This window comes from Tyto alba, unplaced genomic scaffold (genome assembly GCF_018691265.1).
Source record: "Tyto alba isolate M040663 unplaced genomic scaffold, T.alba_DEE_v4.0 Super-Scaffold_2, whole genome shotgun sequence".
Lineage (NCBI taxonomy): Eukaryota > Metazoa > Chordata > Aves > Strigiformes > Tytonidae > Tyto > Tyto alba.
In genome coordinates, this window is record NW_024881282.1 from 21,953,980 (window position 1) to 21,971,647 (window position 17,668).

Below are 17,668 nucleotides of genomic sequence, written 5' to 3' on the forward strand. Positions count from 1 at the left end.
AATAGAACAGAATTAATAATTCCTGGAGTAGTAAATCCAGAGTTTGTTGTTATTGCCAAAAATGAAATGTTTTGATTTCCCAACTTGAATTAACCAGATTTTTTCCCCTCTTTACTGTCATTCATGCACATGGTCCACTTTCATATGCAGAACTGATGTGTTACATGAGACAACTTTGGGTCTTTCCTGCTTTTGCAGCTTACATTTTTTCCCCACTTCCCTGATTTTTTTTTTTTTTTCCTATTTATTTGCTTACACCCTAGAAAATGGGTACAGGGTTGCTGCTCCTGGTTGAGTGATGCTTCATCTTTCGTTTGGTGTTGGTGGCCCATACCAACTGCAGTGATTGTACTGTTCATTGCCGATAGATAGTTTACTGCATTTTTTCTTATGTCTTTTAATTAATAGAAAATATTTGTAGTAATAAGTGGAAGATTCACTTTTATGCTGGCACCTGAACAAGGGGGGAAAAATAGTTTTGATTCCCCGGTGTGATCATGGTTGCACAGTCTTTAGACTTTTCTTGTGGTTTTTGTTTTCTGTTGCTGGTTATGACCAAATTTGCTCACATTTTGTCAGCATGTGGTGAGCAGCTTTATAACCTAATTGCCAGAAATGGTGCCAGAATTTTGCAATGTTTTTTGATTGTGATGTTTTTCAGTATGTTGGCAATCCTTTCTCATTTTTTGCCTTCCCCTTTTCTGGGAATTTCAAGAATTGTTTTGTTCAAACTGACATTGTGCAAAGACTACATGCAGGCTGAGAAACCTGAAATAACTTATTGTGAGTCCTTGTTGATGAGGTGAAAACCAAAACTGGATTGATGGTGGTAATACATATTTATTATGTTCTTAACCATGCCATTAAAACTGAAGGCTGAGGAGAAAAAATATACTTTCCTCACGTTAGCTATCTGCAGTGTGGAGGTCTGCACTGTGGTTGTGTATGCTCACTTAATAGCTAGTGAAAGGAGGTGACCAGTTCAGACATGAATCATGACACTGGATCTTTATGAAAAAGTGAATTAAATTCCATTAAAAGTATTAATAGCAAATGTAAAATTAATATTATTTGCCTATGTAGTTTCTACATATTTTGTTAGATCCATGATTTAAAAAAAAAAAAAAGTATGTTGGAAGTGTTGCATTTCTTTTAACGATAATTGTCTTTGACAATACGTCATCGTGTAGTTTTGCTTCAGACACGGTATTTTATGGTGAAACTCAATGGAGACTCAATATTTTCCTTTTTTTGTGTAGTGTCTGAAGGTTATCTGAATCTGCCCATGTAAGTTGCTTGTCCAGCACAGCTGTATTCCACAAAATTGCTGGGTGGATGGGGAGAAGTATATGCATGTACACCAGACCTTTTGAATAAGAAACAATTTTAGAATACATCACTGCAGTTCAGTGCTAGAGTTAAATAAAATCCCTCTGGCCTGCTACTCCTAAAACAGAGAAGAAGCTTCAGACCCATGGAGACAGCATGATGTTTTCAATGTGTTTTTTTATTTATTGAAAACCACTATTGAGATGCTGCAGTGACAAATGTATTAAGTCCAGCCAACTCCTGAAATGTTTACATAAGTTCAAAATCAGAATGGAAGAGTAAAAACAATACAAAGAGTAAAACCAGTTTTTAGAATTACTTTCCATTTTTAACATTGTGCAGAATTTAGACTTCGTGTCAGTTATTGGTCTCTGAAGTTACTCAAGGCGTTCCTGGGTATTTATCCTAAGCATTTCTCACAACATGTCCATCTAAATAGCAGTGTTTATAACTCTGTTTATGCAAATTTTTCACTTTGCTTTGGTTAGGTCAGTTTTATTTTCTTAAATTTTCATTTGTGTATTACCTTAGGATTTTTGCTCTTCTATAGGTAACTGAAACATCTTCTAAGCCATTTTTTTAATGTTGGGTATCAGGCAGCAAATACTTAGTGTCCTTCTTAGCCCTCTGTTAACAGTTCCCAATGAGAGTAAGAGGTACTTTCTTGAAGTGTAAGGTTTTACTGGATTTTTAGTTGAACTGAGTTCAACTATTTTGTAAAACATTATACTTTGCTTTGTCTTCTGCATTTTTATAGTTTGTGGTCATCTTCATTGTCTTTAACCAATACAGGCATTTTGGAAAGATTTTTTTTTTGTTTTGTTTTTTGTTTTGTTTTGTTTTTTTTTTTTTTTTTGTTGTTGTTGTTTTCTCTTTTTTTGTTGTTGTTGTTTTGTTTTTGTTTTTTTTCATGTAGCTGCTATCCGATTCATCAGTTGTTACAAAGAGAAAGACTGAGGTCTTACACTGATGATGCAACAGCACCAGAGCTCAACTTGATGTGCTCATGGAGGAGGCAGCTTATTGGACTTCTCTAGAGTATTTTGCATCATGTCATGCAAAAAATGAACTAAAATTCAAGATTTTGCACAACTGCTCTTTTGAGCAGCATGTAGTACACAGATGTGTCTGAGAGTCCACATCTGTCAGAATGGAAAAGCACACTCGGCAGTGGGTGATAAAGTTACCTGTCTGGGTGGGTTTTTTGAATACTTTGATTGCTACTTTCTTTTACAGCATCGAGATTTTCTAAGGAGTGACTTCATATAACATCTTTAAGATACTATGGATGACAATGGAGATGTACTAATATGACTATACTAGATAACGAGCAATAATGGACATGGAATCAGTGTTGTTGATGTTGTTGTTATTATTATCATCATCATCATTTGCTAAGAATTACTTGAATTTAGGTGGATATGATGTTGTTTCCAGTTAAGTGCAGCGTAGTTGAAGAAACCAGGCTAAACATGTGCATGTTACATCTTTTTGTGGGAATTGAACAGACCATTAAAGAGAGGAGGAGTTGGGAGTACTGGTAGATGGAAAGCTGGATGTGACCTGGCAATGTGTGCTCTCAGCCCAGAAAGCCAACCGTATGCTGGGCTGCATCAAGGGAAGTGTGGCCAGCAGGTTGAAGGAGGTGATTCTGGATTCTGCCCCCTCTACTCCGCTCTTGTGAGACCCCACCTGCAGTGCTGCGTCCAGCTCTGGGGTCCCCAACATAAGAAGGACATGGACCTGTTGGAGTGGCTCCAGAGGAGGACTGTGAAGATGCTCAGAGGGCTAGAGCACCTTTCCTGTGAAGATGGGCTGAAAGAGTTTGGGCTGTTCAACCTGGGGAAGAGAAGGCTCCAGGGAGACCGGTAGCAGCCTGCCAGTACCTAAAGGGAGGACTACAGGAAAGACAGGGAGGGGCTTTTTACAAGGGCATATAGTGATAGGACAAGGGGTAATGGCTTTAAACTGAGAGAGGGTAGATTTAGATTAGCTGTAAGGAATAAATTCTTACTTCTTGTGAGGGTGGTGAAACACTGGAAGAGGTTACTCAGAGAGGATGTAGATGCCCCCTCCCTGAAAACATTCAGGGTCAGTCTGGACGGGGCTCTGAGCAACCTGATCTAGTTGAAGGTGTCCTTGCTCGTTGGCAGGGGGGTTGGACTACATGACCTTTAACTTCCAACCCAAACTGGCTTATGATTCTATGGTTAAAGCTGCTGGTATGTTGTGGAAACTCTTTGGATGTTTTTGTTACTCAGTTCCGGTCACAAACATTTTCCTGGGCTTCACAAGTAAAAATAGGTGATCTTCAATGGGAAATTAAGTTACTATTTTAATGAGAGAAGAATGTGGTAATGCCATTTATGATTAGGGTTTTGAGTTCAGACACATTTGTATCGACTCATCTTTCAGTAATAACTCAGTGAAGTTTCGGTAAACAGTTTTGGTAATGAAGAGCTTTTTATCTTTTATTTTTGCAGCTTCAGAAATTGCTCACTATGGATCCAATAAAGAGAATTACCTCAGAACAGGCTATGCAGGATCCCTATTTCTTAGAAGATCCTCTTCCCACATCCGAGTAAGTGGTCAGTTTATTAACCTATCAGTATATCCAGAGATGCTTTAGAAATGTGAGCTTTCTCTCTGCTATAAATATATTTGAGCTAGACACTTGCTGTCTAACAACCAAAGCAAACTATAACCACTGAAATGCCATTTGTGGTTTTTAAAATTAAGTAGCGTTCTTATTAATCTCTTGCTTTATGGAACTTTGATCCTATTAGTCACAGCACTAATCTTGTTATTCACTGACAGGTTGATTATGCATGCTACAGATCTTTGTAGACAACTGCTAAGTGCCCGCAGGTCCACTACTCTGCTCCAGAATGCCAGATGACACACTCTAATTAGTTTACATTTTTCTGTCTTAGCCTTTGTTGTAAATTCAGTGGGTGGGGGAAGTCAACTGTGTGTCTCTGTGCTGTCATCCTTAACAACTTAAATCCATTTTCTGTAGACACTTCTCTTTTTTGTTTGCATACGGAGATTTACAAAAGGAAGAAAATTTAGGGACAATGAATGATTTCATTAAAAATTAAGCCCCCTTCCCAAAAGACTAGCCAGAGAGCATGATTGTGCACCTTCTTAGGAAAGCTATTAGTGCATCCTGTGTATGCTTCTCTACCATTACCTAGGGAAGGATTTATAAAACACGGTATGTATATTTATAAGCAATTAATTAAAAATGAAATTACTTCACTAAAACCTACTGGTTTATTTATAACAGCTGTCTCTGTGATTTAATGTCATGTGAATGATTCACTTTTGCAGAAACTGCTTTTAGGACAACGTTTGTCTTTTTTTTCAACTTTGGGTTGGCATTTTAATGTGAATACACAATGAGTAATGCTAACAGGTGTACTTAGACTTTATTCTAAATACATTCTGCTGATTAAAGGCAGGTAAATATTAGCTTGCACTAGCAGTAGCAAATTCATGTGGACCATGAGATACGAATTGACGGATGAAACTTATAGTTATTTTTAGACTTTGTTCCAGGTGGCTTTATTAATAGTTAGTCAAGTTTCCAGGAGTATTTTCAGTTAGTCCTGAGACTGTGAATTACATGATAGCTGGATTAAGATAGCTCTTTGTGCCCTTGCAGATGTCTAACAGATGGTGTACCTTTCCAGCCACCAGTTTGGTCACCAGTTACCAGAAACTGTGGAAACTATCAGGAGTTTAAATGAGTGTGTAAGAGGCAACTGAAGATTAAAAAGAAATGTGAATAGGTTTACTAAGTTTAGAATATGATGGAAGTAAGACAGGGAAAACTTCTCCATTAGTTACAGTTATTAGGCTGTGGCTCAGGCAACTTGAAACTAGCATGGGTGAAGTATGAATCTTACAGGTCTAACCCTTCTGTTCTAATACAGTGATAAATAGACTTTTTTGGGGGGCAGTGTTTTTGCAGGTTGTCAAATCCCTTACCCAAAACGAGAATTTTTAACAGAAGAAGAGCCAGATGATAAAGGAGACAAAGTAAGTACTAGAAGAACAGTATCATCATGCTTCACTGGCTTTCACACTATTTCCTGTTTTCATGCTATTTCATGTGCTGCTTTTGAGTTGAAATTTCTCTTTGTGTTTAAACAATTGAGAAGAACCAGCAGCAGCAGCAGGGCAATAACCATACTAATGGAACTGGTCATCCAGGGAACCAAGACAACAGTCACACACAGGGACCCCCACTGAAAAAAGTGAGAGTTGTTCCTCCTACCACTACCTCAGGTGGACTTATTATGACCTCAGACTATCAGGTATTTGTTTTATTCATGTATTGTGTGTTTTGTTCTCATGTTTACAGCAGTGTTTCTTTAAGCTAAAAAAGTAATTTTTTTAAGTGTCACTGTATTAACTGGTATTTTTTGGCATCTTTAAGGCATTTTTTCAGATGCATTTAGTTGATGATCTGCCTGTAAATTGATAGGCCGATGCTCTTTAGGTTAGCAGTAAGGAAATGAGGATCAGAGATTACTACAGTTACTAATTTATTACCTTCATATTAGGGAATGCTGATTGTCAACCAGGAGCCTGGTGTGCCGCGCTCTGTATCACCTAGAAATACCATTCTTTCTTTATTTGAACAAGCTTGTAATGGCAGGAGGCATTGCAGGATATTGCAGTAAACAGGCTCTGTAAAATAAGAATCTGGACAGGAGTTTTAGTTGGGCAAATGGCTGGAAAAGCAGTATTTTGGATGACAGACAGACTTGACATGATGCTGCCATAATCTCTGTTTTGAAAACCATGGGAGATTCCAGGTTGAGTAAGCCCAGTATTGTAGATCGGAAGAAACAGATGGGATGGTGGTGATCAATGAGTGAAGCAAATGAGGAGGAGGGTAGGAAAAGTTTGAGGAAAACTTGAAAACTGTGTTTGAACCTTCCTGCATTTGAGCTTGTGGTCAGACATTAGGAAATCAGAAGAGTCTGGAGCAGAAAAGTATCTGTGAGTCATCCCAGGGAGGAATGATACCTGAATTTGTGGGTTTGGATGAGGTTAATACTGGAGACTGGGGAGAGGACAGTTAAGGACAGAACTTGTAGTTATTGTGAGATGAGGAATTACTGAAGAGCAGCAAGAAATACTTCAAATGCTATACATAAGAGCAGTTAGAGAGATGGCAGATTTTGGAAGCCTAGGAAATAGAAGATTTCAAGAGGAGGCATGCTGGTGCAAATGTTAGCCTGCAGGAACTGATAAATACTGGTTCATGTAGAACACATAGTACAGGAGGCTAATTGGAAGAGAGTCTTGGATGAAATAAAAAGATGGGGAATTCAGAAATTACTGGTAGTGTTTTCAATTCATTTAAAGAATAATATCTATATCTGAAACCCTAATACTGGAAACGCACTTAGCCATGCTTATGTTCTGCATCAAAACTTAAGGAGACTTAAAGAATGGTGTTAGTAAAACTGATGCTGCCAGTATGCTTTTTACAGCTGACAGTGTTTTTCCATAAGCACCAATGGGCTTTGAAATCTTGTATTTCAGAGTTTGGTCCTGAGAGTACCAGATATTCTCAAAGGCTGCCTGGGGGCATTGCCCACATCCTTACATAAATCTGTATGCTTCCAGCATTTGCCAAAACTCAAAAGTACTAAAAAATATAAAGCAAGGTCTTCTTCAGGAGCTGTATTGTGAGTCTCTTCATATAGTCCCCAAGTGCCTTTGCTCATCTTATCCCAGGACATCAGTAGTGTATCAGTTTTCAAGTTGTTATTCTTGAACAATGTAAATTTTTAGAGCTGTTTGAAATTTTTGAAACAGTGGTCAGCCTTAACTACACTGCTGCAGTGTGGGGTGCCTCTAAGTATAAACATCATCTGTCTGTTAGATGGATTATGCATCACACAGCACTCTTACAGGAGCTTCATCCCTTCCAATATGGCAAGCTGCAGTTGGTCACTGTTTTGGTCTTTTAGCTGTCTCTTTCTACCACTTCTGTATGTGTATTTTTAAGAAGGAAAATGCAGCTGTAACTCTCTTAATCTTCCCCTCATGTTGAGTTACGCATCTGAGGAGATAGATGCGGAGGTTGCACGTCCTGTGTCAGGGAGCCCCGTTTACATGCCCTGTTTACACACCCTTCACCTCATTTTGCTGCTGCAGTTTGGCATTTTGAACAAACTTCAGCCTCCACTTCTGTAAGCAAGAGCTGAGGTTTGCTAGTTGAGAAGTCAGAAGACTCAAATTGCCTTGGCAGGAGTTGACATTGGTTTGTTTTTGGTTAATACTCATCAAAACTTTTGTACTCTCAGATATCCATCCCAGGATTATAGCTGGGGGCAGCCCTTGTCAACAAACATAATTTCAGAATACTTTTGCCTTGAGATAGTGGTAACTGCTACTTTGCTATCTCAGGAGTTCCTATTGGTAACTTGACAGCTCCCGACTAATCTTTTTGCTGTCTCTCTAGGAGGCAAAACAGTGGCTTAAAAAAAAAACAAACCAAAAAAAAACCATCTCCCCAGTCCTGCAAGAAGGCAGTGGAGAATTGTTCTGATTAAAGTATCTGGAAAACATGGTAATGAAAGGGAGGAGACCTGAACTGGCTGGCAGTAGAACAAAAGCAGTTAAAAGCTGCCTATTGGTGGTTTCAGGTCTCCCTGAAAAAAAATTCCTCACATTTTTTTGCTTCTGATCATGCAACTTGAGGAGATGGCAAACAAATATTACAATACAACCCTCTGTTTTAATCAAACACCTGTTCCTTTGTTCTTCATTTAATTTGCTCAAATCCCCCATATAAAGCTTGTGAAGAAGGATTGCCATCTCCTGGGCAAGGCACACTAAGACAGTTCCTCCATCCACTCAGTCAAATTACTCTCTGCAGGGCAAGCTGACCTTGTATCCTTTTCTGCCATGCGTAAAAATAGTAGACACATGGCACGCAGACTTCATTGCCTTCTTGTTTAAATCTGCAATGTGACACTTCCAAAGGCAATGTGGTTAAACAGGCTGGAACAATTCCGCTGCTCTGAGCTTTTGCTTGTGATAACCCTCTTGGTGCTTAATGGTATTTAGAAAGGATTGGATATTTGCATTTGTTCTTAAACGAAAGCCATTTGTTGCAGTGGGTGTCATGAAATAATCTGATGATTTTTAATTGCTTTCTTCTTAAAGTAAGATCAGTTTTAGAAGTCAGGATGCAGAAAGTGTTTACGACTGACACGAATGGTTAGTGTCTAAATGGTTAAACTTGTTCATAGTTTCCTACGTACAGGAGCTACGCTTGGACAAAAAGAATATTTGGGGATTTTTGCTCTCCGACGTATATCCTATATTTTTTCCACGGAGAAGGGTGACCCAGAGCTGTGACACTTCTGTTGACTAGTGACCTAGTCCATCTCTGAAGACTGAAGGCAAATGTCACAGAAGTTCAGTCGCTGTGTTAACGGTGCAGTTCGGCAGTGCTGGTTTTGTTCCCGCTGGCATTAAGTGCTGCTCAAGCCATTTCTTCCCCTTTGCACTATACACCCCTAGAGTATTAGCTCAGTCCTGTGAGGAGTAGAGTTTGCCTTTTCATTTCTGCCATCATCTCAGCATCCTGATTCTAGCTTCGGTTCTAAATGCTGAGCAGCAGGCAACAGTGGAGTTGTTATTTCTTATTTTATGTTGCGACTTATAAAATATGTAGAACTATTTTAATATTTTACTTTTTCAGGGTGTTGGTTCACCATAGTTTTGTGTATTCAGGTCTCAGTAGCAATACCCTAGTCCTGGAACGTTCACCTTGGAGAAGTTTCCAGACCTTTACTAGAAGCAGCTTTTCCTAAAAATTGTAATACATTTTGCGATATCAAGAGTTCAGAAGTTACACTGCAGTTTCTAAATGATGCAGAATTTGGGTGTGTGTAAACCTTAATGTAGATGTAAAACAGCACAGTAAGGTACTGAAATTGTGTTAATTTAACAAAATGTTAAATGCTACTAAGTGGTCATATGCTTAGACTGAAGGTCTCGCGTGCAGTCCTTTTTTCCTTTATAGTGCATGATGTGTAAATAACTAACTTTTTTAGGTTAAAATTGAAGTAGGCAGTTCCTGGTTTGCCTAGAGCTTTTTGCAGTGATGAATGCACCACTCAGTAAATAATGGTAGAAATGAAAGGGGCTTATGGAGACCATCTAGCCCAATCTCCCACTTGAAGCAGGACTGTGCTAATGCTAAACCCGGTCAGCCATGGCTTTGTTTAGCTGAGTCTTAAAACCTTCATAGATGGAAGCTTCACATCCTCTCTGGGCAAGTTCTTTTAGCATTAGACTGGTCTCTTAGTGATATTTTAATTTTTTTAATTTTTTTTTTCCCCCCCGCCCCATAATGTCCAACCTGAACCTCCCAAGCCACAATCTGTAGCTGCTTCCCCTGAAATATCTGGTTCCACTGAGAATCATGTGGCTGTTGTTTTTAACTCCCCTTCAGGTGTTTGTAAGGCTGCTGCTAGACAACACCTGAGCCTAAATAATCACAGCGCCCTCAGCCTTTACTCCTAGGTCACTCAGAAGGGTGGCAAGCACGATACCCTTTGTATAGGAAAACCTCCAGACTCATGCCGAGTGGCTCAGCAGCAGCAAGACGGGCCGTTTGGACCCCCAGCCGGGCCTGCCTTCTGGGTGGGGGAAGGCAGAGGGCTGCTGTGCCGGGTGGTCGCCCGGTGTAACACGCAGGTGTGACCGCAGCCGTCTGGAGGGTCGGCTGGCGGCTTGATTTGTGAGGAGCCGTAGGTTCACAGGAGGTAATTAGGGTGGATTAACTGCAAGGGTGGTAACTGTCGCTTTCCAACCTGGTCTTCCCAGTGTTCGTACCAGCGCCTGCTGTAATCAGAGTAAGGGAAAAGCAGCCTTGGAAGCGCAGGGGCTGGGAGGCTGCGTGCGCTCGGTGCCTCTCGAAGAAGCGAGAGGATGCGAGGCCGTCTCGCTTAACCGTCTGTTGCGAAGGATTGCATGTCCTCTGCTTTTTGCCCCCTCTGCAGCGTTCCAACCCCCATGCTGCCTACCCCAACCCCGGGCCAAGCACCTCCCAGCCACAGAGCAGCATGGGGTATTCAGCTACCTCCCAGCAGCCGCCACAGTACTCGCATCAGACGCACCGGTACTGAGCTGCGCCCCCGTCACGTCAATGCACTGTCGGTAACGCTGCGGGACCGGCCGCGCGGCTGCCTGCCTGGAACCCGGCGTGGGCCACGAGAATGTACTGTAAATCCACACCTCCACCCTGTCCGGCCGCCACGATCCACCCCCCCCCTTCCACAGAGCGGAGTCGTGGCTCCCAAATTGTACCTGGTTTTGGGGTTAGACTTGAAAAGAAAGTGCTAGCACAGTTTGTGTCGTGGATATGCTACTTCCATAGTTTACTTGACATGGTTCAGACTGACCGATGCATTTTTTTCAGTGACAGTCTGTAGCAGTTGAAGCTGTGAAATGTGCTAGGGGCAAGCATTTTTGTTGTCGTATGTGGTGAATTCTCTTGATGTAACAACTTTATCTGACCAATAGTACACAGACATCTTTGAACTGGTACTTGAAGCGTACACTAGATGTTACCATTGCAAAAAAGCAAACTGACCGTGACTCCAATTGAGACAATTTTGATAGACGTTTATTTTTAGTGACTTTCGTGGCTTGGTTCATTTTCCACCTAGATCAATGTTTTATGACCAACATGATTGCTACGATGAGATTTTTTTTTTAAGACCATGAAAATGTTTGCGTTTTTTTTCCAGCAATTACAAATGTCCCAAAGATTGATTTCCAACATAAGTTTTTGGTTTTGTTTTTTAATCTATGACTTGACTGGTATTAAAGCTGCTATTTGATAGTAAAATAAGTATGTTGTCATTGATATAAACATGTTTGGTTCAGCAAACAAACTAAAATGATTGTCATAGACAGTGTTTTATTTTTTTTTTTTTTCCTGTTGGTGTTAATGATTTGTGAGCATGCTTTGGGATTAAAAAAGCATGAATGATATTTCCTAAAAAGTTGCGGCATCCATTCAGATACTTCATCCTGATTTTTGAGAACCAGCTTGGTGTAGTGGATTTTAAATTTTGTTCAGTTAATTATTTTTTTAAAAGTTCGCACATTGTTTAGGGGTGCCATTCCTACAGCAGAGGATCAAGGTGTTAGGAGAGCCTTAGAATTTATGAGGAAAAACTTACATACAATGTACTGTATCAAACTATTTTACATGAATGACACAAGTATTCTGAATAAAAAAAAAAAATCAAACATTGTTAAAACAAGGTGTTATGTAATAAATTTATTTTTCATAAATCTGCATATGACCTTTGCCTGTATTCCTTTTTTATCAGCGACAGCACCCTGCTCCCCCATTGCACGTCTATATCGGGTTGTGTCCTGAGAAACAGTATCTGACGGGAATTTTTCTTGCAAGTGGGCAGGCTTCCATTAACTGCTGAGAAGGATTTTTCTTTTTAAACAGCAGAACAAAATACAGTGCCTTCATAAAATGTCATTACCCCTGTTGTGTACATGTAGCTGATCAGCTGGAGATACACTGAGCGTGGGTTTATTACTAGCTGCATCTCATAGATCAGACAGCTCCTTTTCATCTACAAAACCTAGAGATGTTCCTGTCTGAATGGTTCTTCTAAGGTTTCTGTAACTTGTTCTTATCTTGGTATCTAATGCCACTCCACAATTTTATGACCTAAATACATGCAGGATTTTTTCCTACAAGTGCTTTATGTAGAGTGAATATCAACTAGTATGATCTGTTCAAATGCACTGAGCTGCTGATGAAGGGCGGCAAAAGGAAAACCAAATTGGTAGCCAGCCCAAAGTGCAAGCCATGTTTGAGGTGAAGATGAAATTATCTGAGTGGAATAGATGCTTAAGTATTCAGAGGACTTAAAACTTAAAAAAAAAAAAAAAATCTGAGCACAGTTTATGCTGCTTTATTAATGCTATGTTGATACTCTTCATTTTGACGTGTTGTCAAAGTCTGGCTTTCCTCAGTTTCTGTAATAAAAATAAATATATAGGTGGGAGTGCCTTAAAATTATTTTTTATTTGTTTTTCAAATTCAAGCCTTTTTTTTTTGTCCTTTCCTTAATTTATATATAGGCTTTGAACTTGCATGTGTAGTATCTCTAGACTCTTACCACGTACCGAAATGGCAACAAGAGTAGATTCTCTTTGGCCAAAGTACTGTTGGCCTAGATACTTTTGTCTTTTTATTGATGCATATTCATATTAATGCATAATAGTTAATATCATTCATATTAATGCAAACTTTATTCAATACCAGTATATTGTGATGTCTCCAATGCTTTGTTTAAAAGTAGCAGGCTGGCTTGAATTTCATTTTTGCAAAGGGAAATGCATCCAACTGATAAAAAGGACAAAAAAGAATTAGAAGTTACAGCAAGCACTGAAAAACCTTTCTTTTCCACAGTTCTAGAAGAAGAAACCTCAGATACCTTCAAGTTGGGGTATACTTCTATTGGCGATAAGGTTGATCTTGTCATATTCATGACAACTATAAATGATCTGCCTCAAATCAGTTTTATTTTTAATACTGGTTTTAGGACCTCTTTCCTCACCTAGCTCAGTTTTTGTTACTAGAGTCAAGAACTTCAAAGCTTTTTGGTTTTCACCAACAAATATGTGGACCAGTCTGAGTCTGTTTCACATAGTGGGAGCCTGTCTTTGTTGCTCCGATTAAAGAACAAATTGTTTTCCTAGAGTAGGCTTATGTTGAAAATGGACTACAAGCTTAACTTGGTCGTAAGGATAAATATGCTATTGCGCTTTCAGCTCGGCACTCCTGGCAAGCCTAGCTTCTGGCAGCTCTGAATTTATCGTACCTGATAAGGACCCAGCTTCTTTAAGAAATTACTTTTGCAATGACCCGTTTTAAAGAGGGTTTCAGGGGGAGGAGCAGGCTGAGGGAGGAAATAGGAGACCGGTCCTGTCCTGTCCTTTCCTGTGTGTGTATATATAATTTGGAAAGTATTCCGTGAACTCACTAAGCTGCCTGTGGCAATACCCAGCTGAGGGATAGATCAGTGTTAGTTCACGTTTTCTTTCAGCTTCCTTTTTCCTTCCTTCTGAAGCGGCTGCTGGGCAGTTCCGTCTGGGTCTGAGGTGATTCATCTGCAGGTGGCAAACTCCTCAGGCAGCTGGGGGGGGGGGGGGGGGTAGACCTGGGTGGGAGCCAAGTGAGCAAACACCTCTGCAAATGCCTTTTTACTTCCTGTGCACAATGCTTAATTTTTATGGGGCTTACGTTTCCATGCTTTGCTTCCTCAGGGGAGATACTTAATTCAGGTGGCAGGTATGTGCCATTTCACGTTCAAACAGTATCACAGTCCTTGGCCTCTCATTTGCACTAGGTGGGCTGCTCCGAAAGAAAAGAGCAAGTTCCTCAGTGTTGCTTTGCTGAGGGCCACCGGCAGCCCAGGACCCACGCGGGTCTGCTGCTGCATCCTTTGTAGCTTTGCACAAAGCCTTCTCCACAGCACGGAGCAGCACATTTCTGTGAGACTGACCACTGGGACCTTACCGTTTCTCGAACATTAGGATGTTATTTTAATAGGAAGGGGTGTCAACTTGACTCTCTTTTGCCGACTGACATGACAACAGCAGAGCACGAGTGGCGTGAGAGCGAAGCATGCAGGAGTTAGCCATGTCACGTGAAGCTCTCTCAGAAAGGATCTTGCAAGCTGTTCCGATCATTTTCACCTTGTTGCATGCCTGTTGCCCGTCCGGAGCCCAGCAGCGGTGGCAGTGAGTGAGAACAAGGGTTGGAGTCACTTGCAAGTGAAGGTTTTATGTGGAGAAATGACTTGTGCGGTTCCCTGGTGTCCATTGATTTCTTTCTAAAATTGCTCTTTGAACGATAAGCGGCTCCTGTTGCGTCTCCCCCAAGCCCATCGTGGCTTCCCTAAGAGGTAGGCTGTGATCTCTGCCTTTGATGTACGGTGGCTGCTCGTTTTATGGGCACAGTGAGGCAGTTTGCCACTGGGTGTGATAAGAGGTGGGATGGAGCCTGCAGCATCTCCTGTTGGTGGTTGTGTGTCAGACAGAAAAGGCACAGATTATGTCTTGGAGCCAGCAGTGAGGTTGCAGACCTGCTATTTGGACTTAATGTTGTTGCCGTTTTAAGTTGAGCCTATTTTCTGCAGAAGGCCTGGGTAATGTTGTGCTCCTCAAGTGCTATTTTAGTCACACACCTGGATAGAGCAGCCCTCTTTTGTTGGGTAGCACAGATGTCTCTGCATCTTCCTTTAGGCTGAGTAGTGCCAGTGCTTGGGGATGCCAGTTCTGAGACAGTTTAATAGCCGGCGTCCCTTGAGACCAAGGTAGATGAGCTTAATTCAGTATAATTTGCTTGTCACAGCTATGGATAAAGAACACTGTGAAATATGTTAGACATCTGAATAATGGGATGTGCAAACTGTGCTCTAGCAGCAGGAGAGCTAGAGAAAAGGTGCTTACCCTTTGAAAGCAAAACAGAAACAAATCTGCTTTTTCCACGAGGACTCTTGTGGCAAGTTCCACTTCTTGAGGATTTTAGGCAGCCTTTATCTTGGCGGTTGGCTTCGGTGATGGCAGAAGGGAGCTATCTCCAGAGGACAGCCCTTTAGTTAAAGGGATCCTGTGCTGTAGAGCTTGGCACCAGCACTGATGTTAATGAAGCCATTGCTCTGGGGTGATGCACGCCAGCTCCAACCCAGGATGGGCATCTGGGCAAAGCTCCATCACTGCTCTGAAAGCTCCCATGGCACAAGATACCGAAAAGCACTTTTCAGCCTGCCAGGTTTAGGGTGTCTCCTTGGCCCTCACACCGAGTTTAATGATGGCTTTGCATTTCTGCTCCTGGCTGGGGTGGGCTGGGTACTCCACCTGAGCTGGGGGAGATGGAGATAGTACTAGTGCAGGAGTGCTTGTTATTTAAGCAGCACAGCACACCTCGGCACATAACCCCCCATGCCCACAGAAATGCCAAGGATAGCCTTTACAGCATGCGCTTTCCAGAAATATTTCTGTTCCCTCAGCCTGGGGTGTGGGAAAGCTGCTGTGTGCTCAGAGCAAGCCCTTGCTTTTAATATTTGTGGGAGCTCGGGATTTGTATAATGCTTTACCCACAGCGTCGGGAGCAGCAGCCTCTCCGCCGCCCCACCAGCTACATCAGAAATGCAACCAGCTGGCTGAGGAAGGGAGGGAGATGAAGTAGGGATTTGTCTAAAGAGAGTGCCTATGGGAGTGCTGAGATTAGAGGTGAAAATCCCTGAGCAGATGCTTACTGAAGGCCTGTTAATGCCTTTTCCCAAAGGTGCTATATGAGAAGCCAAAGAGGTATTGTCTTACCCTGTGAGGTGTAAATAGCACTCCCATCTTGAATGGGAGCTCATTCCAATCTGAGCAGGTCCTACATTTGTGTTTCCAGGTTATGCAGGGTCACCTTTAGTGGTCTTCCCACAAGATGCTGTCAGGGTGTGCACAGAGCTATTCTTATTGATCAACTTGTTAAATTAAAATTATTTTGCTGTTCATAGTGTTTCTCAAATATACGTAGGGACCTGTAAGGCTTCCTGTACCAGCCAAGGTCTACCTTAGTGAGTTCTTCCTGTTAACTGGGTAAGGAAGACAGTAGAATAAATTATTTGGCATGCTTTACATCTGCTTCAGCCATGAGCTTCTGTAGATCAGAATACGGAGATACCCAGCAAGCTGTGGAGAAGGATTCTCTGGGGACAAATTCTGTGTTTGGGTGCCAGGAATGATCACTGTGGTGGCTGTGTGCTTTGGGGTGTGCTCACCTCAGCGCAGACGGCTCATACACAGCTTGGGCACTCCTGAAGTCCTCTGTGCACAGGCTTCAGGCTTTGCCTCGCCTCTCTGCCCCATCTCACCTTCAGAAGATCAGGAAAAGTTGAGCGGGGTGTGATGTCCCAGCCCAGGAACTCAGACATGCCTACATAAACCCTTAATGTGCGTTCCACTACCATCAGCCATGCAGCTGTATAAGATACCCACGCAGTTTATTTGCATGCTGAACAAAACCAGGTGGTTTGAAATTCCCTCCCCAGTTGCCTTGCAGGCTCTGCTGGGAGAGCCCGGTGGGGAGCCTGTGCCTCCTGAGCCGGGGGCAGCTGCTTGACCGAATCTTACCTGACCCATGGGTGAAGAGGTGAGGATGTCACCTGCAATGACACGCTTCCACGCTTCTCCAGCTCCCTGGGAGGCACCAGTGCATTGCTGGTGGGGTCTGAGGGGAGGAGGAAAGGGAGCAGCCTGGGACGGGGAGGGGTGCTGGCCAGTCGTGCTGACTGATCTGCACCCTGGGGCTCAGTGGGGCTGCAATGACTCGAAATGCCCTGTGGGGATCCACTGTCAGAAGGGCCAATCTGCCAGAGAACCCCTTTTCCCCCAATTGAACAGTTGGAAGAGCGTGTGGATGCTCAGACGAAGACTAAAGGATGAGACCACCTGATGGTGTACAGCCACCTTCCAGGGCACCCGGTTGCTTGTGTCGCTTGAAGTTAAGTGTTTGCTGGAAGCTGCGAGCCCGTTCCCAGCCCCCGTGGGGATTTATTGCTGCGCCCTGGCCTGGCAAGTTCTGGTGAGTGCAGCACCCCAAAGGTGTGTACAGTGAGATGCAGTCACTGGGGAAACTGGTGGCACTGGCACCAGATGGCTGCTCTGACACAAGGCGAGCTGGTCCACGTTTGCACGAGATGGATGATCTTGGTTTAAATATTACAGAGTGGGAGATGGCTCTTGAGGGGGATTTTAGCTTCCGCCAGGAAAGAAGACAGTGAAAACGGCTCAACAGAAAACACAAGCATGGAATTTTGTCTGTTGTATTTGTATTTTAGCAGAAATTTAAAACTATGAAATCCAATTTACTGGGAACGAGAAGAAACGGTAACACAGAGGTTGGTGTTTTTCTGCAGTGGCCCGTGCTGCACCACGCGGTGTATGCAAAGCAGCAACAGGCACATACCGCAAAGGAAGGGGGAAAGTCTGAGCTGGAACCTGGGTTTGGGAGACAAAGTGGGTATAACATGTCATAAACACGTAGTTTGAACGAAAAGGCCGTGAAAGGGGAGCTCCCGCCCTGCTTTGTCCGCAGCACGGCTGCCCCCGGGCAGCGGCGGTGGATGGCCCAGGGGTGCTGCAGCCAGCAGTGCCCCTTGGGGGGGTCCCGAGGGGTGCAGGGGGACAGGCAGGAGAAGCGGTGGTGCCGCTTTTGTTTCCGCTGCAGTCTTCTGCAGAACATTGCAAAACGGGGCAGGAA

The 17,668-nt window shown here is 42.6% G+C and overlaps 1 protein-coding gene across 8 annotated transcripts in view; it reads left to right on the forward strand.

The window, feature by feature from the left end:
• CDK8 (cyclin dependent kinase 8) overlaps positions 1-11,679 on the forward strand; it is an 81,510-nt gene extending 69,831 nt beyond the window's left edge. For 7 of the 8 annotated variants that reach the window (XM_042792522.1, XM_042792520.1, XM_032990727.2 and 4 more), the window contains 4 exons: positions 3,813-3,910; positions 5,295-5,373; positions 5,493-5,651; positions 10,371-11,679. In XM_042792522.1, the coding sequence (XP_042648456.1) occupies positions 3,813-3,910; positions 5,295-5,373; positions 5,493-5,651; positions 10,371-10,496 (462 nt within the window). In that variant the 3' untranslated portion in view covers positions 10,497-11,679. The remainder of the gene's footprint in view (positions 1-3,812; positions 3,911-5,294; positions 5,374-5,492; positions 5,652-10,370) is intronic. The other variant, XM_042792521.1, reaches the window with a different exon arrangement.
• The last annotated feature ends 5,989 nt before the right edge of the window (positions 11,680-17,668 follow it).